The 24,022-nt window shown below is 41.3% G+C and overlaps 1 protein-coding gene across 1 annotated transcript in view; it reads left to right on the forward strand.

The window, feature by feature from the left end:
* Positions 1-24,022, forward strand: part of slit1a (slit homolog 1a (Drosophila)) — a 76,092-nt gene that overhangs the window by 25,032 nt on the left and 27,038 nt on the right. The window contains exons 5-8 of the mRNA XM_076160953.1: positions 19,308-19,379; positions 19,990-20,061; positions 22,085-22,156; positions 22,602-22,765. Coding sequence (XP_076017068.1) covers positions 19,308-19,379; positions 19,990-20,061; positions 22,085-22,156; positions 22,602-22,765 — 380 coding nt within the window. The remainder of the gene's footprint in view (positions 1-19,307; positions 19,380-19,989; positions 20,062-22,084; positions 22,157-22,601; positions 22,766-24,022) is intronic.

The following is a 24,022-nucleotide window of genomic DNA, read 5'->3' on the forward strand; positions in this document are numbered from 1 at the left end:
ACCAGCTCTGACTTAACCAAACTGGAGGAAGGCCCAGGAAAAAATGAATACTGCAACTTATAATCACCTCTTTCCAGGATTGGCTCCGTCTCACTCCTGCTGGTACCTCACCACGGAGAGAGCTGAGCTCCCAGAAGCCCCTTTGTTTTGAGTGAATGTGTACCTGTGAATTTACGTGGACTTATTCACCTTGCACAATATAATTACAGTGGGTGGAATCAGGAGAGTGTGTGTGTGTGTGTGTGTGTGTGTGCGCGCGCGTGCGTGCGTGCGTGCGTGCGTGCGTGCGTGCGTGCGTGCGTGCGTGCGTGCGTGCGTGCGTGCGTGCGTGCGTGCGTGCGTGCGTGCGTGCGTGCGTGCGTGCGTGCGTGCGTGCGTGCGTGCGTGCGTGTGTGTGTGTATACATGTTTGTAAGCCTACACTCATACCAATCTGACATCTCCCAGGGACTGAAGAGCATTTTGAAAAGCTTTCAGCATTGATTGAAGCAGACATGATGAGAGAGAGGACAGCAAAGAGGCATATTTTTAACATATCTTTGCCAAATAGTTTATCCACTATAGCACTACAATTCGATCATGTAAATAGAATGAAAAGAACAGGGAGTGGAGGGATATAAAGGTATATGTCTATCTCATATATACAATATATATACATGTATTGTATGAGAGAGAGAGAGAGAATTGGCCTCATCTGTAGACTATAAAAACCCTCTTGTGGCTGTGCGGGAGCCTGGGGCACCTGCAGAGCCAAAGCACAATTACCACTTCAAAGATAGACTGTCCTGAAGAAGGCTTGGGTATAGCATAGGACTGCCTCCTTCACATTTCTCCATTGCCCCTTTATCCTTTACCCTTGGCCACACACACACACACACACACACACACACACACACACACACACACACACACACACACACACACACACACACACACACACACACGCACACACGCACACACACAAATCTCTCCTCTGCCTTGTCCTGTTATCCTGATCACCCTCCTTTTCTCTCCACCTATTATCTCCAGTCGGTGTCTTATCTGTATCTTTAACACCTGGGTGCTTGGATAAAAACCCCTCTATGAAATTTCTTTCCCACTTCCTCTTGCTGGGCTGAATTTCTCCATCCTCCCTGGTCTTGCCTTGCTAATAAAGGAGCTATGAGGCTGGAGGCTGTGATTAGCCCCAGGCTGTGGTAATGAGCTCGTAACCCTTTCATGTGGAGATCAAGCTGATGGTGGGAGGAGGTGTTTATGATGCCGGCATTGGATTGGCAGTGATGGATGAAGTTCCAAAAAGCTTTCCTCTAGTACTCCAGTCTCTAGTCTGTCCAGTTACATGCATGCTAAAAACTTGATTCAGCTGATACAACACAGGTCAGAGGATGGGTTACCAAGGTTGAAATTTCCTCTAAAGACGTGCACCTTTTTGCCTGTAGGTGAGAATGGGAGTATTTCTGACTTGTCTGTCTGTGCCAAGCAAACCCTGCCCCACCCCTCATTGGTTATAGTAGATATAGACAATAGATGGAGGGTGATAAGAGGTGTGGTCAACCACAGGGACCCTGGTTTTTCACTTCACATTCAGTCAATGTCCAATTGCAGTCATTGTATATGGCTTATTCTGCATTTTTGCATTGGTCATAGTACAGACACAAATCTGAGTAAAGGATACTTGTCAATGTCAGTAAAAGTGTCAATACCAACATTTTTTACCAAAACAAAAAACTGGTCGGTTCCCCTGAAGTCAAGTCCCTCAGGCAGAAAAGGGACACAGAGGAGTTACAGCATTCCCCTGTCCCATACATTATCCTGGAGACCTTTCTTGATATTTACAGAGTACAAAAGGTTAAATGTTTTACCCAGGACAACAGTATGGGCTACACGTTACCGGCAGAAACGCGTAAACTCACAAAATTGTCAAGTGTGTGAACACTTCATAAATTTACACTGTGAATAATTAGTACCTACAAATAACCAGAGTCTGATGCCTTTTGATGGTCACCACCCTCTAAATCCTCCTGGACTGCCCTTTGTAAATCCAAGGTGAATCTGTCTTGGTGTGGTTAATTCCGCTGTAAAGAGAGGTCAGTCTTGGCAAACAAACTGCTTTTGCACAAAGAAGCTAAAAATACAGACCCCCACACATCCTTACGTCTCTTTTAGCCATTTCCTTTCTTCTTTCCCTCTCACTAACTTTTCCCTTAAAGTTATTTTCTTGTGTATCATTGATTTCTACAATGCCTTGGAAGCTTATTTGCAACCACAGAAGAAAGCTCTCTCATTTCTGTTTAGTTTGTTTTTTTCTGCCCGAACCTTTGGCAGGAGAAAATTGCAGCAACTTCATCAAAGATGGATGGATAACAAGTTCCTCTTGTAACCTATATAACGCATTATAATTATAAAGTCAGTTGCCTAGGCAGGTTCATCTTCTTGCTTATTCCTTTTGTATTTTTACTCGTTGAGAGAGAGAGAGAATTGGAGCTCGTAATAGTTTCTATGGCGACTGGAATTCAGTGTTATGCTTAGTTTGACCCTTGGGCAATCTCACCCTCATTCAACTTCCTACCTGTGTTTCTGGATATAGAACACAGATAAAGGATGATACAACTGTGTTCACACCCTCGCTCCTCCAAGGGCAGAGAGAGGATGATGAGAAAAAAAGTTTAGAAGTTTCTTTTCTCCGAACAAATGCACTCAAAGATTCAAAATGCAAGTGAGAGATTGAGATGAAACAAGATTTGTTGTCTTTATTGGTATTAGGAAATGTAGAGAATTGCCAGCCCCGTTTTAGACATAACACTGATCATGTCCATGTTTGACAGATATGTCTGCCATAGATAATGGAACATCAGATTACACCATTTTACCTTTCGAGTCATTTTTTGTGTGGATGTGAAGTGGAGATCCAGGTTGAGGTAGTAGTCAGATAGTGCTGTTTGAGTTTGAATGTGAGCTGAGCGGAGCGGAGGGGACCAGGGGCTTAGAGAAGCACAGCCTTGTTTCCCAGTCAGGGACCCTCATTGTGACAAAGTTAAAGATGTGTCCTAACACCAATTCCCATCACCCATCATCCCCTCCCCACCCATCACTTCATCCATCCCTCCATCTCTAGAGAATAGCCTGCCATTTGCTCAAGCCATTCCATCTCCTTGGAGCCCATTGTTCCCTGGTTGCTAGGCAACCACTGAGGCCTCATTTGGTCACCTTGGATACATGGGGGAGCTTAGGTATTTGCTGCAGGGTCAGGGCTGACAGAGGTGACGTGAAGGTGTGTGTGAGCGTGCGTGCGTGCTTGTGTATGAGTACATTTATGTACAAACTGTGTGTGTTTGTGTGTGTGTGTGTGTGTGTGTGTGTGTGTGTGTCTGTGTGTGTGTGTGTGTGTGTGTGTGTGTGTGTGTGTGTGTGTGTGTTTGTTTAGGGGTTCAGTTGTAACAAAGCTGGTACAATAGGGTGGGGTGTGACCAACCCCTCCTTCGCCATTTATTAACCAATTCAGTCACACACTGCCTGTTCCAAGTCAGACTGGGCAGGCAGGCAGCCTAGCTGTCAGTCAGCAGAGAGGGGGAGGGGCCGGAGAGGGGATCTCTGAAAACATCATTAATGTAAAATAGAAGATCCTCATCTCTCTGTGTTTCCATCAACACACAATACACCACTTTTACTCACAGCCCAACATAAACACACATACACACATGGAATTGTTGACGGATCTCATTACACGTGATAAAATTAGCAAAACAGGAGGAACAGTTTTAGCAAATATGAGCCAAAATGAATCCCATTCTTGGATATATACAGAATATAGCTAAGATAAGATAAAAGTTTATTGTCCCGAGGGAAATTACTGATATATAATATAGGCAATACATTCTATGTATGAAGGCCTTTTGACTGATGTGGCACATTTCTGACCCCACAAAACCAATGAGTATTTTAACCTGAATTTTGTTTCATTAAGGATTACTCACAGTCAGTGTTCAGGTTAGTCAACTCTGTCAAGAGTTTAGTTCTGAATATATCTACTTGCAATTGCGTAATCTAGTCCAGTCTGTAACTTTGTAAGGTACAAAGATAATCAGAGTAAAAGTAAACTTAATGTGATTTGTGTTGATTTCAATGAAGTTTGAAGGTGCATGTGGACATACTGAGTGATTGAGGCTCACTGTTTGTCCCAGTCAAGCTTTATGAATAATACCAAAAACATCAACCTATCACCAAAAATTAAAATAGCAATACACTCCTGAAAGCTCTTTAGTTGTAGTATAGAAAAGTAAGAATCAAGAATCAGTCTATTCTTGCCTGTGTGTGTGTGCAAGCTGCAATAGTTGCAAATATACCAACTAAATCACTGCCTTGTGTTCTCAATACTGTCATGAGTCAGAAGGAATGCGGTGTTCTCACCTGAGCCGTGAGTGAAAGTGAATATGAAGAGGATCTTACATGCCCACATACAAGCCAAACAAAGTGTTGTGGAGGGCATACCTGTGCTGAGTTAGCAGGGTGTGTCTGACCTTGTTGGGTGAAGTTGCAGTGGTAATGCAGCAAAACATGATGGTAGAAATTGCATTGGAAATTCAGTATGATATCGGGAGATGATATTGAGTTTTGCTTTCACCGAGTATCAGGCCATTTCTGGGTCAGATTCATTAAGAAATCTTTGAGTGCGAAAACCAAGGGATTTATATTCATGGGATTCATAAAAACAAGTTATTGAAACCAGCCACGGCATTCATTCATTGTATAATTCATATGCTGGACCATATAACTGTGGTGTTGACCCCAGTCCACAGCATGCACTGCTGTCACTGAGGCTTTGTTGGTGGAGCTGTAACCTCTCTTTGTGCCCATGTTTGGACCAGTAACCTTGCTTTGTGTTGCTGTGTGTATCAGGGTGTAGTGTGCCTCCCCTTCTCCATAAATCACTGTCAGATTCCAATGTAACAAAACAAAGTGCTTGCCTAAAGCTTGGATAATGGGGTTGGTAGTGTGTGTGTGTGTGTGTGTGTGTGTGTGTGTGTGTGTGTGTGTGTGTGGCGGTGTGTGAACGAGTAAGAGTGTACTTCATGCCTGTGTCTTGGTGTCATGCCTGTAGCATTTCATGAACCAGTCAACACCAAACAGAGTTTATTAACTTTTTTATTTAGATGAATATTGCAAGCGATGCTGCAATGAGACAAAACCCTTTATTGACCCGAAGGAAGAAAAACTCTGCTGAAAGGAAGGATGACGGTATGTGGTTGATCATTTGTGTGTGATGGAATAAAATGCAGAATTTCTGTGTGCGCGTGTGTTCGGATGTCCCCCTCACAGGGGACTGATTAATAAATTATGTTTGAAATGAGAGCAGCTCTCCATAGGCCATCTCCACTTTATGAGAAATGTTTGTTTACTGCTACACATACATACATTCTCACACATGACTACAACAGTTGAGGAATATACTATTCCTGTCCTTTGCCTTTACAGTAATGTGTGTGTGTGTGTGTGTGTGTGTGTGCATTACCATTACCATTCCTTGCTTCACAATCTACATTCCATTCTTGGTGACGCTGACAGGATGGTGAGTATTAAGGTGCAGGCCAAAGCAAACACACATGCACATATAAATGCTGGAGAGTATTAGTGAGCTCAACAGAGCAAACATGGTGATAAAGGCAGGATTTGGGAAGATTCTAATGGGAGGAAGTGGAAGGGTATGAGAGGCTTTACCCCCAGTATCGCCACAGGTCTGGGCAAGAAAGAAGCCATGAGTTTGGTAACCAAACAGTGTGCTGCGCCTACTCATGGTTCCTATGTTTGTCGTGCAGGCTGTACTAACATATCATTACTTCTCCCAGGAAAGGCAACCTTCCCCTCTGGAAACAAATATCTACCTTTCAGACAGAACTGACGTTTTACTTTCTCCCAAAACTAAATGAAGCTATGGCCATGAAGCTGATGGGGAAAATGAGAGGTGGGGTGGAGGGTGTGGCGGGACCACTGAGAAACAAAGACTGCACAGAATAGACAGACAGCAAGACAGATACAAAGACTGAGAGAAGTGGGCTGATGTTAGGGGTTACTGCAATGGAATGCAGTAGTGGTTTTAATCACACATAGAGGAATCATCTTTTAAATATTTAGAAAACAGACGATCTGTGCGTGCGTGCGTGCGTGCGCGCGTGCGTGCGCGCGTGCGTGCGCGCGTGCGTGCGCGCGTGCGTGCGCGCGTGCGTGCACGCGTGTGTGCTGTAGTTTAGTTGCGTACTCTGTCAATTTCAAGCTGTTGAAATGTTTGACCTCTGGTAGGATGGAAGCTAGTACGGTCTTGGTGACTGGGTTGGTGAATTTCTCGTGGATTCAACAGTAAAAACAATATGCCACCTTTTCTCAAATCTTGTCCCTTCTGGCTGGAAATGTCCGATTGGGCAATTTCTTTAAAATGACTTAAAATACCACATTAGTTCTAGAAATTCTACAACTCTTGCTACACTTTTGTTATTTGAAGGCTTGTTTATAATGAATTAGTCATGTTTGACTTTGGATAAGCTTTTCCCCATCACATATGAACTGACTAAGGATTTGTGCAAGTTTGATTAATTTTAATGTGTTTACCAGTTTCAACAATTATGAGAATTTTAGTTGGATATTAGCATAATTTGAAAATATATTCCTACCCACCTAGAACCAAACTGTTTTTTTAAAATGTTATTTTAACCTAAGAGCAGCAATAAACAACTAACAGTTGACAGTGAACGGTCTATCAGGCAGTTTGCAATTGTAGAATAACTAAACACAAAAAGAGGGAAATGGGGAATTAAAGTCAATTGTATGTAGGGGAAGCATAAAATGCTGTTATGGTTTCAGTTTGGGTCTGCTGCACCTGCCTGACTGATGTTAGGGTTCAATAAGTTAGAAACACTGGTGTTGTAAGCTTTGTAATCATAAAACAGGGAAATTCAGGATTGTAGATGGTAACCCAAGATATGTGTTGTCTCCGATCATTTAGCCATAGAGAGTCAGAATGCTGGAGCAATATCCTCCCAACGTTGGGCTGCATGTGTCAGGGGGCTGCTCTTAAGTAGGTGATGAAGACTGAGCAATCTCTCTTGTCTCTTGCTGTATTTTGTATTTTGTGTTCAGGTTGGGCAGTCTGACTAACAAGAATGGTAAAAAGGCTGGAATGTGTGTTTGCAATGTTCTGGAGGTTCATAATGATCTATCATTGACAAAGTTAATGAGCGTGGACATGAGGCATGAAGTCTGGCCACAAAGACATCAAAGTGCTGCCACTATGACTGGCACATTATGAGACTGGCCTTCAAGCGGACACCCAGGCTGACCAAACCCCTGACTTCCCAGGAAGCGAGAAAGGAGTCATGGAGGTGGCTGATCTTGGCACCATATGCAAGGAGTACGCATGTGTTGTTTACAGAGACATGGTGATGTTTTGTGCAGACGCAAGAGAGGAGGAGGAGATTGAATTTGATTGAAGAAAAAGAACAGCAGTAGTCGGATAGCAAAAGCACAAAGCAAGAATGTGTCAAGAGCTCCAAGAAGATGAGTACAAGACCAAGAATTTGGTTGTTCAATTCAACTCAACTATATCTATATAGCGCCAAATCACAACAAACGTTATCTCAAGGCACTTTACATACAGAGCATTTAAAGAAGCCCAACATTCCCCCATGAGCAAGCACTTAGCAACAGCGGCAAGGAAAAACTCCCCTTCAACAGGAAGAAAGCTCAGGCAGAACCGACCATCTGCCTTCATTTCACTTTGTGAGAAACACATGCATTTTAGGATGTAATAATAATTCACTGAGAGCTACTAGACCATGGAAGATCTGCTCCTTGTCGAACTCTCATCTTAATATTCCAGGATGATAAAATCAAAGCATATTCATATAATGTGCCTATGTTTTGCGCAAAAGTGGAATAGCCAGTCTCTCTCTCTCCCTCTCTCTCTCTCCATTACTCTCTCTCACACACACTCACTAACTCACTTACTCACTCACTCACTCACTCACAGAAGTCCTGCTTATTTGCTGTTTTCAGTCCTCTATGTCAACAGCAAATAAGAGAAGGGAAAATGTAAAACCTGTGAGGAAATATTGGCCTTTTTTATACACAAGCATTCCCAACAGGGATGTCACTGTCAGTCATTCATTATTTAAGTTTCATTCTCCTTCTTCTCTCCATAACTTCAACTTTCAACACCAAAGTTTGCTGTAACTTTGGTGTGAGTTTGAAACCAGGCCAACAGCAAAGCAATGAGAGAGAGAAAACAGGAGGTGCCACAAGTTTATCAAACAGTGGATGGCTTTTGATTGGACACCTGGTGCATTGGCTGATTGGTGGATTGCTGGTTGTCATCTGAGTAATAAATCCCAGGAAGGTGGATTAGAAAGTAAAGGTATAGCAAGAGATACAACTGAAACAGAGAACACATCCACCACATGCAGCAATCTAACATGGTCCATCAACCACATCGGAAGTTGACTCTTAATTCCCACACATTCAAAACACTCTGATTTACATTTAGCTTATGCTAGCTAGCTAGTTTGCTAGCTAGTTAGCTAGCCCATGTCACTGGGTTAAACGTATGCATTGATGGCTGCGGTTGCTTTGTCAGTTTGATATACGACAAAGATGTAATATATAGTTCAAGTCTGCTACAAAGATTTAAGAAATTGGTAATATGTAAAATTGATCGGTCTAAGTTTAATGGGAAGCACTTCACACTTCCTCCTCCTTGTTGTCATCCTCGTCCTTGCTCTCTTGCCTCTTGGGTTTCAAATGTCATCCTCATGTCATGCTCACGCCCCCCCTCCAGCCTGACATACAGAGGTATGGTGAAAGGTCATGGCTAGGGTGAGACAAGAACTTCAGACCAACCAGCTCAACTTCTCTACTAAGTTCTGCTGCACAATGTTGGGTAACTGCACGCGGGTCACAGTTGCCTTCAACACAACCAAAAGACAAATGTATGTCTGGCACTCAGTAAGTCAACAGCGTGATTATAGTTTGTCCTTGAGAGCTGAGGGTCCTTAACCTCCTCACAAGCGATGGTCATGAGTTTGTGATAGTTACATGATTTGATTTTTTATAAAATCTGTTCCTTTTTGAAAAGTGGAGATGAGTCTCAGTAGGCACCATTAACATAGACCTCATCCATGTTTGAAACCTGCACCAAAGAGATTATTTTGCCTGTGTCCATGGTTTGTTTGCATGCATGGTTATTTCCTTACAGGATTACTCAGGGTTTGACACAGGATTTTCATTGTAATGACCCATTAACATTGCAAGATATGTTTTTCCATATCTTGAAAAGTCAAGTCAATGATTCAGGTAAATTCAAGCGAATATTTGAAATTCCGCAAAAAAGATACAAGAAATAGACTGCATTTCCATCAGTAATGTTCAAGACAAAATGACAAAGCAATTAAATCCTATTATTGCTGTGGTCATTTTTGCTCTTTGTCTTTGATCTTGTAGTCATTTGCAGCTTTGGTTCATAGCTAGAAAGCTCAAACCTGACCCAATACTTGCTGTGTTTCCAAAATAGTTTGAATGGTAATTGCAGAGGAAAAATGTATTCTCAGAATTGTAAGAGCAATTAAGAAAAAATATATTAAAACAAGACAAACTAGTGCTTCCTCAGTCTGGGTGGCAGTATGCGCCCCAGTGAATGCTCTTTTTTTCTCTTTTGTTTCCTTTTTGTCCTTAGTGTTTTTCTGTCAACGGCTCTTTGTGCCCTGTCCTCCCCTGCATCTTTATTATCCTTTGTTTCCCCTCCACTGCCCTTTTTCCTCCACCCCCTGCCTCCTGAATCCCTCCCTCTGACTTTTTCTGTGGGTCTTTCCTGGGTAGTGAGTTTTAATTTCATGCCCCTTGCTCTGGCAGTTAATCTTTGAGTGAGTGCCAGGCTGGCTTTGTGACACAGCTTCCTCACGGGTTTGGGGTCTCGCTCACCCGCTCTCCCACATAACCACATTTATGTATGAGCTCAGCCCTAGGCTATGCATCTGCACCCATGCAGAACTTATGGCAACAAAATGAGCCAGAAGTTGTTTTCATGAACATACAACGACACATGCTGTTTGTGGCGTGATTATGGAAACAAGCAAAGGGGTATGCCAGCTCAACCTGAACGATCGGGCTTGATTCACTGTTCACACAAATGGAACAAAAAGCCACTGTATTCCCACTTATCCATCATAGCTGTCATTGTCTTAGTCATTTATCTAAAGGTATTGGTTTCATCTGGCTAGCGACAGCATGCTAACTGTACTGGTATGCATTCATTAATCATTCAGCCCTGGGGAGTAATCAGTCTTTATGCTAATATTGGTGGACGATGATGGATGTGCTTCAGACTCCATTGTGTTATGTGAAGGAAGACAGTTTTCTCATTCATGGTCATGTTTATCTTTAGACACTATTGACAAAGGAATAATATCATTATGAGGAATTAAACCAAAGAATAGTTGAAGATATTTGAGTCGTTATACTTGGGGTGTGGGTAGCTGAAAGTAGACACACTAGTAAATAGCTGTGTTTATATGTGTATATTTGCACAAAGAAATGTGTGTGTGTGTGTGTGTGTGTTTGTGATAATAATCCATGCCTACGGCTGCACCTCTGCAAGGGTTCATTAACCCTGAAAGGCTGGTCTTCACAGCCCTCATCTCTTTCTCCAGAGTATTGCAGATCACAACACATCTGCTGCTCCACTCCATAATAGCGGGCTGCTCACTCACTAATGAACACAACTCAAGGCCACATATAACACAAACTAGCTTAGGCTTAACAAATACAAGATGCAGGTGACACATGAAGTCTTAAGCAGAGTCACTCCTAGCCTCTTACTAAGATAAAACAGATCAAGTGTAGTATATGTCCACACTAGCATGTCAGGCTACCACGCTTTATATCTATTAACCTTGATTATTTCTTCTTTTACGCAGTTTGCTGTAAACATATATGCTACACAGATTTGTATTGTTTGTTGTATTGATACTGATGGATTTCAGTCAAATTTTGCAAAGCTATTGCCAATTTCAAATTTGATCACTTCACACCACTGGCTTCTGTCTGCACCCAAATGTTTGACTTGGAAAGCCTTGATACCCAAAACATGCAATTGTACAGTTTATTTGAAGAGTTATAAAAATGAAATAAAAATGTTTTTAAACATTAACAATAAACTATTACAAAAATTGTAATGATCACCTTGGTATTTCATTTAATACATTATGACTATGTGCTTAGAACATGTATTTAGTCTCATTGGCCATAGTTTAAAATCATCTCTACCCAACATAGACGGTCTGAGTATTTCGTTTGGTGGTGACAGTAAGATTTACTTTACTTTGTGGGGGGCTGAGGCTCAGTGTGGGAGGAGCATATAGTAACATATAGAGCAGTCAGTAATGTCCATTGTCAAGCTCTTTTTCTAAGGACAACTCCCACCCACTGCAGAACAGCTGGGACTGACTCCATTGTCCTCTTCTTTCTCTGCAAGCTTCAGTTTGAAACAGAACGCACACACACTAACACAAATGTACATGCTGAGCACCCTGTGTCTCCTAGCAACTAGCACCTATGCTGTTACTGATCCTGCACCTCTAGTTTTGCCGGAAACCATCTCATACAACAACCAGACACACTCAAAACTGAGATAAGTTCTGTCTGGTGCCTTGGTGAAACTGAATTTAAACTTCTTATTGTTAGCTCCTGTGGAATGAGGCTTTTGCACAGAAAGGTTAATAAATAGTACAGAGGAGCAGAATGAAAGCCCAATGTCATCGATTCACCTAAATAATTAAACTAAATCCTTTCTTTGGATCCTATTCTTCCTAATCTAATTGTTAAGGCCATATGGGGTCACAAGAAATTCAGCATGTATAGATCTGAAATGTAATTTCCATTATATTCACACTGATTTTGAATGAAATCAAAACCGAGAATATTGATAAAGACAACATGCATAATATCTAAATGTACATCCAGCTCGATGCCTTAATACTCTCTTTTTTAAACAATGTGCACTAATCAGATCAATGCCAAATTAATGAGGTCATGTAGGGGATCTCTGCACTTTGCAACTGCAAACATGTTCAAAATAGAATTAATTTGAGAAAAAATTAACATAAAACATATTTAGAGAATTGGCCAATATCTTTGAAGCCAAACAGAGTTTAACAGCGTGTTCTTTGCGTACAACCTCATGTAATATTCATTGAAGATGAACAATCTTAGAAAAACGTAGTTATTTATTTATAGTTTCATAAAAACATTAACTGACTCCTGACCTTTATACACCCTGTTTCAGAAAGGATTGACACACTTACACACACACACACTCCTTGTAATTCTGGGAATTCCCTGTAGTTCCCATATCATCTGTAATTCCCACGCATTCAGTCTTTCCTGACGTTAGTGAGATGAGAAAGTGAGAGTGTGTGGTGTCTGCTGGAGTGAATCCTCTTAAGTTCACTCTTATGCAGCTCCTTTACCTTCTCTGTTTGTAGCCTGCTAGCAGCCGGAAAGTCCTGTGAAAAGCTGTCGTGTGCTTGACAGACGTGCTCGCACCACAAATGAGACACACACACACTTCCTCATGAAAATAGTATATTTTTATTTGCTGCACTCATTGTCAAATCCAGCGTGCGCTTGCTAGCCTGCTAACATCACCTGCTAACATCGCCTCATGTTACGGCGTTACCGTATAAAAAAACTTGACAGCAGTGTCATTTGCTGGACTGACAGCTGATTGGATTTTAATCATTTTGTGACAGAAGGGGGCGGGATGTCTGTGAATTTGATTGGATAGAAATTTAAACAGGTTTACCAAGTGAGGTTGTGATGTCAAATGCATGTAGTCTGAATCTTTAGCGAGCTACTCAGAAACAGGTGGCGAGCTACTGGTAGCTCGCGAGCGATGTGTTGGAGACCTCTGGCTTGACTTGTAACTTCATCTGAGTTAAGTTAAGTGAGATGTGTCTTGTCTTTGTCTTTGACTTCAATAACCCTCATCTTTGTTCCAAACATACACTTGAGACAGACTAGTTAACCGCAAAAGCTATTGTCTTGAACAGAGTGCTGATCACCTTGAGTGTGCAGGTTGTGAAGCACGGGGTACAGAGATACTACAATTGAAGACCTGATTTATTGTTGTCTGCATTGTCTGTCTGTATACAGATACAATTTGTGCATCCTTGAGAGGAACATGCCTACTCTATATGTGCATGGCTGCAAGTCTTGTCAAAGATAAGGTGATACACGCCGAGGGGTCAATTGTGGATTAGCCCCAGTACACCTGCCTCATACATCATTATAAGCAAAAGTCAGTGGGTAGCAAAGTCGCACAAGAGCCCATAGCCTTTATTGTTCCATCATTTATTTGCATACCCTCCCTTTCTTGTGCCTTGCCTACTAAAGTTTCCCATAGCAAAATGAAATGATGAAAGTGTACACCCACATATACAGAATATACAGATACTGTTAAAAGCAGAAAAGCGACACTGGTCGTGCTTTCATACCTGTTTTGTGTGAAACCTTGGCCCAGTCGACAACATTCAAATTCTAATTGGCCGTTTTTCTTTGGATTTAATATTTACTCATATACAATAAGGTATACTTTTCTCATCCCACCTCCTCATGAAGCAATTGTCCAATCTCGCCATTTTGTTTTATGCATATTACTCTACCTATACATACTACAGAAACACAGCAAAGCTGAAAATTAAAGATACTTTAACCATTACATTTAACATCTTGATTCACCTAAATGAAAACACAAAAATCACATTTTTCAATAAACAAATATAAAATGTTTATAGTTTTACATCAATAATCTTCATAAAAAACAACTCAGTACATGGTATATGTGTACCTTTGGGCTGTGTGGAAATTTCAGCAGGGAGTACAGAAGCTTGTTTCTCTGGTCACCTTCCCCCTGGCTTCTCCTCTCCTCTCCTCTTGTCTGATGTGTTCCATGTGTTCTGGAGACTGCAAGATCTTAATGTAATGACTGTGAGGTTTCAATTTCAATTTGTCTAGAACAGTGTTTTTCAACCGGTGTGCCATGAGAGATCGTTAGAAATTATCCAACTTCACTTAATTAGTCCACAAGAGATCGAGTCGGTGATCCGGCCCCGCCGAGTTGGCAATCCGGCCCGCCCGACTAGCGATCCCCACCCTGGTCTAGAAAATACAGGGGGCTGTGAATGTGCTCTTCAGAGAAAAGAAGGCAGAGGAAACTAGAGCATTTTGGTCAACATTCATCTAGACCGTTTTTGATTCTGTATCTAGCTGCAGCACTGCACCTCTCTGATTGAAATGTGCTGCTGATTGAAATCACTCCTGACTATGTGTGTCTTGGTGACAGTCCCCTCATCTGATATCAGCCTCCTGTGGTTAGGTGTGGTGGATCTGTCATCGTAGGGGGCTCAATAACCCTGACCTCAGACTAGTGCTTCCAGGAAAAGCTGTCATTTCATCTGCAGGATTGGTTTCACATTTCCTAAGTAGCCAGCGATTCACAAAGAGGCATCTTTAACCAGTTTAATGGGACCACACAGTGTGTGTGTATTTGTGTTTGTGTGAAGGAGAGAGAAGAAATCACCCATAATGGCTGTGTTGTCTTTCTAAAAAGCTGTTTGATTCCCCCACAATTCTGTCCCAAACTCATTTAAAACACCAGTGAAATCCAATAAAATTATTTTCAGGTTACTCTCAGAGATGGAGCAAAAAATGTTTTCTTGACCTGTTGAAAGGTATGTTTTCCTTCTTTCTCTCTACACTTTACTTTTATCGTCCACCATAACGGATTCCAGAGGCTTGGCTGTGTCCATGTGTATAGTCACACTGCCCTACCCCTGAAAGCATTTGTCATAGGAGATGCTGATCTATCACTCATTTTGACTGCCAATGAAAGGGTTCTGCATGCTGAAAACACACACTGACATAAATGTACAGGGGGAAATTAGGATTAATTGAAACATCAATAAAAGGAGAGATTTTCATTTAAATGCACTTATTCACAATTTCAACGCTTTGATTTCATTTAGAGGAAAGGGAGACAGGAGTCAATCCATGAATCCCTTTAAGATCCTTCAAAGAGACAATTTGGCTATGAACGTGTGTGTGACAGACAGATATAGAGAGTTATACATTGAATTGAAACATTTTTTTCGGTAAATTTTGGCAAGTTTCATCTCCTTTCCTCTAGGGATGAGAGAAAGAGAGCAATTTCATAGCTGCTGTGAAAAGAAGAGCAGAGCAAATGACCAGCTCCATAGTGCATATGAATGTGCATATGAATGCACCATGGGACTGATGAAATTGAATTATTAAAAACAGCTTTCTGCAGTGACCTGTATTCTTAAAAATAGTGTAGATCAGAAACCTGATGTCTTCAATCAGTTTAAGATTTCTGATGGATTTTTCAAGGCCATGTTTACACTTAACATACCCTAAAAAGGTTTTCCAATCTAACTTTCAATTGTCATAAGATAAGATAAAAGTTTATTATCCCGAGGGAAATTCTAAATGGTCAGTCTAAATGAGAAACATTACCTGATGAAAGTCATCAGATTATTGAAGTACATATAATCAGTTTAACTTTCCTTGCTTTAACCTTGAAGTATCACTGAATCTCACCACACAGATGTCACTTGTGAATGCACACTGCAGTACACAACTCACTTGTGTGAGTGGTTTCTTACTTGACTTTGTGGTTCTTTATATGTTTTATCTTAGGTTATTTGTTGCATTTCAAGGTTAAGTCGCCTCATTCTAAAGTGTGTGTTTATGTGTGTGTCTCTGCTTGCCATGAAGGGAGGAAGAAAGTAGTTAGCAGTTAGTGGCAGCAAAGTGCCATTCTTTTAACAACCCTGACACACCTCATTAACTATTTTAATGAGTAAGTAATCAGATACAATCCCCTGCTCTCTCTGTTCCTTTGTGATTTCTTTTAATCTAAGGGTGAAATTAAGAACATGTGGTAACACCAAATATTTTATCCCACTTCTAGTAGAGTCAGGAAAACATTTTTAAAGATACAAATCCGCTATCCTTGGAGTAGTAGAGCTTTGATTCATAACAATGCTGATTTGCCATAGCTCAACAGCAAATGTGATGTTAGGGGAAACCAAAAGTATTTCACGGTACAGCGCAGTGCACTGCTCCTGGGAGTCCAGCTTTGTGTTACTGCATAAAACAACAGATTTTCCTTGAAGATGAAGAAAAAAGAAAAGATTAAAAAGACGAAGGACGACTGTGCTCATTAATGAACATACTTCCACGAAGGCTTAACAAATGTTTTTATCCTTCAGCTGCAAAATGTATCCTCAGCATTTCGATATTATTGAATATATATATATAAATAGTATATTGAAGAAAGGGACAATATATAAACATTTTTTTAAAAATTTAATGGATTCCTCCTTTTGCAATGGCCCATACTTCTACCAAGTTTCACCAAAATCTGTCAAAATATTTTGAGTAATACTGCTAACAATTGACAAACATAACACAACGTGGTTGTTGTAGCAATAAATGCATTTTATAGATTTGTCTGCAATTGTGGTCTCAATCTCAGCTGAAATTCTGTGAATAAGCTTCTTTACTGCAAAGAAAAACTGTTTTGGAGATATGGAGAATGGAGAGAGAAGGAAAAGAAATCTTTTAGGGTAAGCAGTCATTGAAGCAGAGAGACCATAATGCTTAATGCAGACCTTAGATGGCTGTATTTTCCATCAGTGAAGCCTAACAGCTAATCCATTCATAGTTTTTCGGGTTTGTACAGTTCACTGTGGGGGGCCTCTTCTGTTAAGCAACTGCAGAGGCAGCTCTTGAGCAGCAGTAATGAAATCTTTAGGTTATGAAAGATGCAAACATATGCATTGATTTCACGAGAAAAGGATATTGCAGCATCCCGCTCCTTCGATTTCTGGAATTACAATTTAATCTGACACAATTATCACATACGCTGCTTTTTGGGGCGGTGCGATGAACATAGTCATTACATTGCCTATCTCGCCAAAGTATTTATTTGTGTCATGCAGAAGGTTTGAGTTGTGTATTAGTACAGTACTCAGATTGAGATCAGAGGTTAATGATGTGAATCAGACAGGAACCAGACATTAACTTTTATGTGCAGCTAATCTCCAGACCAGGCGCCTTGAGCTATGTCTGATAACTCTAATTATACTAGATACAGACTTAGTGGAAGTAAACAGGCATATTACCGGTGAACTTTACATAAAAGATACTGTTGTTTGGCGTCTACTGTAACTGGAAAGAGAAAATGAATTATGAGCTGGGTTGTAGACTGTAGATCATCAAGCAAGGACATACCTGAAAACATGTGTGTACCTTCTCATTACCGCTACAATGGGAATGAACTGTTAGCAATGCCACTTAAGGAGAGCCAGGCTACGTTAATGAACTAACCTGCTAACCTTGCGGTATGCAGTGCATTAAGGTAAATGTGGACCAGGTCTGGGTTATTTGAAGACTAGCATGCATCTAGATAATAGGCGCACTGATTCTGACTCACTTTCCCACACCTGTAATGAAGCAAGGAGTGGTTGGCACGTGTGTAGGGGCCTACGCTGGGACTTCAACCTGCAGCTATCCTTGAGGCTTAAATAGACTTCAAAAAGGTTGCAGATGCGGACAGATCTGTGTCTGCAGCCGACACAATCACATCAGTCCATACTACACTTTGTATGGACTGTTTATGTCTGCCCAAACTGAGGGACCCCCTGCGGGACTGTGTGTGTGTGTGTGTGTGTGTGTGTGTGTGTGTGTGTGTGTGTGTGTGTGTGTGTGTGTGTGTGTGTGTGTGTGTGTGTGTGTGTGTGTATGTGTGTGTGTGTGTGTGTGCGCGCGCGCTTTTTTATGAATGAGGTTAGCTCACGATTTAACCACCCGACAAAAGACTCACTAATTACAACTATGGCTACTTGTTTCTCACTCACTCTCCTTCTCTCCTCTCCGACTCTCCCCTCTGGTCTCTCACTCTCTCACTCTCTTGCTCCCCACCTCTTTCCATGCACATGCGCTTTTCAAATGCTTAATTTGTACCCACTGTTAAGCACTGTACATGTTCCTTATGTGGCAGCTAATAAACGCATCAAGGTGCAGGTACAATGGTGCATATCTCATTTTATTTAAAAAGTCCTGTGGGTAGGCAGTCCGGTGTCTGCATGTCCTTTAATAATGTTATTATATTGTGATTAAAGCAACAAGTATTTTTTCCCCCAAAATCATCTAAACGTCACAATGCTACTGAAGTCATCACAAATACTCTACCTGCACATCCAGAGTAACAAACCTAGATTATGCAGTTGTTGAGTATGCCACCTCTGCATGCATTTCCTTATTGGGAGGACTCACCTTATATGGTAATTATGTAGCACATCATGTATACTCATCAATTCTGTTTGTGTGTAGTCATGTGTAGTCAATGCCTTAATCACAGTTGGACACCTCAAACAGCTGTACAAGCGAGGCACAACATTATAGCATGAGTAAACATTGAATAATACATCCATTATGAAAGAGTAACGCCACTGTGAGGAGTGCTTGCCATGCAGTACCACACCTCAGGCTTTTGGCAGAAATTGAAGAGAAAAATGCCACCCTTAGCTTTCTGTTCTGTATCAATGAGTATACTAAAAGAAGGAGTGACACTGAATAGAGTGTGAATTTAGCTAGTTGATTCTGGCCGACCCCTCCCACCCTGGACACAAACAGTTTTTAACCCTCCCCTCTGGCAGGAGGCTGAGGTCCATCAGGACCAAAAACCTCACGCCACAAATCCATTCCGTTTCTTTCCCTCTGCAGTGGGCCTCATCAACAAGGCCCGGGTCTTCCACTGACCACACAATAAACCCCTGCATGTTCACTTTATTTAACAGTATTCAATTTAGTTAATTTATTTAATTTAGTGTGTTTTTAATTCAATTATTTGCCGAGCTGCTGTTTTTATATGTTGGTTTAAATTTAGTTTTTTTGTTGTCTTTTTATATGTTGTATGTTAAACGCACCAAGGACCAGAGCAAATTCCTTTTAAGTGTACACTTAATTGGCGAATAAAGCTATTCTGATTCTGATTCTGATTGAAAGAGGCGAATTGGGTGAAACGTGTTCAAATTGCTCCCAGTATGTTGTTTTTCTGCATCATTTAGAAAACTACACCCTGCTGAACCACACATAGCTAATCTAAGCCAAAATTATTTTAGAAAAAACCCACAGGGGTCAATGCATAGTTTACAAACTAACATTCAATTATTGTTTTCTCCACAGAGATCTGAGTGAGAACTTTATCCAGTACATCCCCAGAAAAGCATTCAGAGGAGCTACAGACATCAAGAATCTGTGAGTACTTTATCTCAGCCCTTCCAGCATTGATGGATACAGTGAATGAATGAATGTCAGAGTGAATCGTGCTGTGCTCCATTCAGAAACCGTTCAGTATAATCTCATCATAATAACCTTTATCTTCTCCAAGCAGAGTTAATGGCCCTTCATAAGAATCTACGACTGTTGTAATTTAGATTCTACATCAATGTGATTGATACACACTGCACACACAGATTCCTTTTAAATTTGTTGATTTATTTCTTCAGTGCAGGATGAGGACATACACACAGAGACACACACACACCTTTACACAGATTTATGTTGCACATTGATACCGGTAAGTACCGGTCAGCACATTCGCTTGTTGCCACTCTCAGGGTTACAGGAACAAAGATGTCAATATCACGATTGATTTCCCATAGCCCACCAGTGTACGACTTACTGCTGTATCAATGATTACAACTACCCCACAGGGAGAAAGGAAGAGTATGTGTTGTTTATGTTTGCATGTGTGCTGATATCATGTATAACAAAGTGTCCTTTCTCTCTTTCTCTCCCTCTCTCCCTCTCTCCCTCTGTGTCTCTGTCTCTCTCTCACTGTTGCACTCCTGTGTGTGCTCTGCAGTCAGCTGGATAAAAATCACATAAGCTGCATTGAGGACGGAGCATTCAGAGCTCTGCGGGGCCTGGAAGTACTGTAAGTGTCTGAACCCAACCTGAATTATTAACTAGGGTTGAACTTTCCTCATCACCTTCGATGAAACCGCTCAAGCTGCTGTCTCCCTTTACCCCTGAGAAGGCTGTGTAGAGCTGAACAAGAATAAACACAGGCTGAGGAAGGTAGAAACCCGCTCATTCTCTCGATCTTGACCTTTGTTGATGGTTACTGCAAAAGCCACCTCACAAAGGCAAAGGGAAGCTCATAGTTTCTGTCCTGGTTCTGTCCTGGTCACTATTAACAAGAAGCAGCAACAGCCATTGGAGGCAATTGTAGGACACAAACAATTGACAAACAGACCAATTGCCAATTGTCCAATTGTTCTTGCCGTCCCTCCCATAACATCCTCCCCCTGATAATTCACCCCCTTCACCTCAGCCCTACCCATTACCACTTAACCCATCCTGGTGTTGTACATGAAGTAGCATTAGCATCGGGCTATTGTTACCTGTTGTGGAGATTCATTCGCTCAAGCCAATCACCAGCACTCTAGGCATTGCAGCTTGCTGACAGTTAGTGAAGTTTGCTTCTTCTTTGACATGATGCTGGAGGTTCAACAAATTAAAGTTCCTCTGGGAACTTCCCCTTCTTACAAAGGGGAAAGGAAAGCCGACTATTGATCTGCCCTCAATGGTTCACCGTACATTTTGAATATCCTAAATAATAATTAACACAATCAAAATCAAAGGAAACTTGGTTGAATTATTCTGTCTAAACTCAATAGTAATCGGTTTATAGCACCACCAAAGGATAAGCTCACTAAAGGTAATGTGTGAGATCTTGGCATGGCAGAGGATGGATTCAAACCGACGTTCAGGAAAAAACAACCAAGTTAAGAAATTACAAGCTTTATTACACTCAGCAGTAATTACTCAGCCACCATTTTGGCCCTGCAATGCAAATGGTTTATCTTTGGAAAGGAATGCAGCTTGTTCTTGGCTCCAACGTGTTCTCCAGCGTGTTCTCCAACGTGTTCTCAAAATTCATTAGCTGTGACATCATTCATGTTCATTCATCAACATGGGGATGCAGTGCTTTCAGATTCAGATTCCTTTTATTTGTCAACTATATGTGGGTACAAAAAAATGAATGTGCTGCATTTTAATAACCAGCTGGCAAATTAAATAGACTTACCGTGCAATATAAATAATTAATTGAATAAAAAAATAGTGCAACATAAAAACTTATTAGAGCAGAGAATACTGAAACAAAGTGCAGTGGTTCGCAAAAAGCAGCTCTGTAAGCCGATGATGTAAGCTGATTCAGATGGCGAATAATGCAAGGAAAACAGGTTTATACAACACAATATTAATGTTTGAACTGAATGCAAGCTTTGACTATTTGAGTCCTGCCTGCCCTCCTTACAACTGGGAGCGTCTGTCTAGGGACTCAACCAAGCAACTTTGCCAGCCTAATGGTGATCTGACTTCATCAGGTCCTTCAGAGTTTTTTCACTCATAATAAAGCGATGGACACTCAACTGTGACATGCTGGAGTGGTTTCGATCTTGTCTACCACTACTATAAATAAAACAAAGTATAGAAATCAGAAATATAGAAGTCAGACCCCTGAACAATGTTTCTGGCAAGTTTGAAGGCCGTTGGAGGATTGGTGCTCATTGTACTGACATACTGTACATACGCAGGTGTTTTCCAAAATGATAGCATTAACAATTGTGACATGCTAGGGTGGTTCCATTCATGTCTCCCAGTACTATAATACGATTCTGCAAAGAGAAACAAAATTTAAATGGAATGAAATGCACCCTATGTCGGAACCCTGAACAATGTTTCTATGTTATAAGTTCAACAAGAACTTAGGTTCCTTGTCTCTCTGGACTAGATCTTTGTTTGTGTTGCATTCAATTCTCATATGCACATTGCTTTGGAAAAAGGTGTCTACCAAATGACTTAATGTAAATGTGAAATTATTTTGGAAGCACACATTTATGAAATAAATGAACAGTGCATTATGTAACTGTGTTCACTCTTCTTTTCTGCAGAACTCTGAACAACAACAACATCAGCAGCATCCCTGTCTCCAGCTTCAACCACATGCCTAAGCTACGAACCTTGTGAGTGTCACATCTGTGTAATTATGCTTCTCATTATCAGGTCAGGAAAAGACAAACATGTATGCAGGCACAGTAGATGCACTATATACAGGTTTGAGGACACGCTGAGGTACTATATGATCTCAAAGAGAGTAGATAGTCATTCTTGGGAAGCTACTATTGCCACAGCGAGTCTGTTGCAAGGCCAGGAGCCATTAGATTAGATGAATATTGTTCCAGGAATATCTTGTTTTGAGTAACAGATTTAGAAAGGTCCTCTTTAGTGTTCTTACTTTAGAATATGCTATTTACAATCATCCACCCAGCATATTATTTAGTGATTCCCTGTGTGTGCAGCTTTTTATGGTTCTATGGCTGTTTGTGTGTTCAGCTGGTATCTTGGATTGCAAAGAGGGCATATATGATCTCTAATGTATTGTTTGATTTCTTTTTTTTCTCTCCCCAGCCGTCTACACTCCAACAATCTTCATTGTGACTGTCACCTGGCCTGGTTGGCCCAATGGCTCAGGCAGAGGCCTACTATAGGTCTGTTCACCCAGTGCACGGGACCCCCTGAGCTCAGAGGACTCAATGTGGCAGAGGTGCAGAAACATGAATTTAGCTGCTCAGGTAAGAGTTACTGACACATACTGTACGCACACAGATGCATCCAATTGGCATTCTCATTTTATCCTGAACCAACTTAACTGACTCAATGCAAAGAAGCAACTCCAAGCTTCCTCTATCTATCCATGTTCTTCAACCTGTCCCTAAGGGCAGTGGACAGCATCCACATCATTGTGCTTTAGTCTTATTAGGACTAAATGGCTCATGAAAATTGGCCTGTCACCCCATATTCTCACAGTACCCTCATACCCCCAATATGCTGTGAGGGGTATGGTAAGAAGCCCACTCCAAGTTCACAAATCACATTATCTCTCTAGCATCATTAAAAGGTAAAAAGGTGGTCCACTGTTCCATCACCAGAATGTAGTCTGCATTGCTCCTCCTGAATCTGAGGTTCTACCATCGACCTCCTTTCCAACACCCTGGCAGAGGCTTCCCTTTGGAGGCTGAGCAATGTGATCCCTCTGTAGGTTGAGGACATTTTATGCACCTGTGTTTATGTGTTTATGTCACCACACCAATCTGCCAATTTATGGGTCTACAATGCAATACTGACAAGGAACCGCTGCTAAGACAGCTAAGACAACACACCTTGTTACTAAGGAGCTTAATGTCAGAGGCTCTAGTGCTCCATGGTAGGATACAAATAGAAAGGGAAATATGATGGAAATGGATTGTTGGGGGTGGCACATCGGAAAGACATAACAGGAAAGGCAGTGCAGGTAGAGCGGGGGATGAGTGCACACCAGATAGTATAGCTGTCAACGATGTCATTGTTAAGGCCTCTCCAGCTGTGCTCTACTCTCTCCCTGATCCCAGGCCTGTCAGAAATGCCATGTTACATCAGAAGAGAGTTCTGCTCTGCCCTGCACCCGATCCCTGATCTGTCAAAGATCTGACATCCTAAATCACAGGGCCTCAGATCACCTAGACTGAGGTGTGGATTTACTCATACTGCTATTTGATATATTTACCTGATTTGATTTAACCGGCCAGCTTTGTGAAAGCATATCATTCCCGTGGGGAGTTCATTATCATTTGCCAGAAGCATCAAATTTGACCTTAATGTATTGGTGTGATAACAGATGAAAGCACAATGGTTGGCAACAGTCCTTGACTCACTTTCACCATCGCATATTTCACTGTCAGTCAGCGCATGTATGTGCACTCAATACTTCAAATATTTGTCCTTACTGTGTATTGAAGGTAAAAATACAATTAAGTTGTACACATGCACTGAATCAAGAGGCTTCTGCCATT

Source organism: Genypterus blacodes, unplaced genomic scaffold, assembly GCF_046128005.1.
Source record: "Genypterus blacodes isolate CSIRO-AG114 ecotype Tasmania unplaced genomic scaffold, CSIRO-AGI_Gbla_v1 ptg000108l_1, whole genome shotgun sequence".
In the NCBI taxonomy this organism is placed as follows: domain Eukaryota; kingdom Metazoa; phylum Chordata; class Actinopteri; order Ophidiiformes; family Ophidiidae; genus Genypterus; species Genypterus blacodes.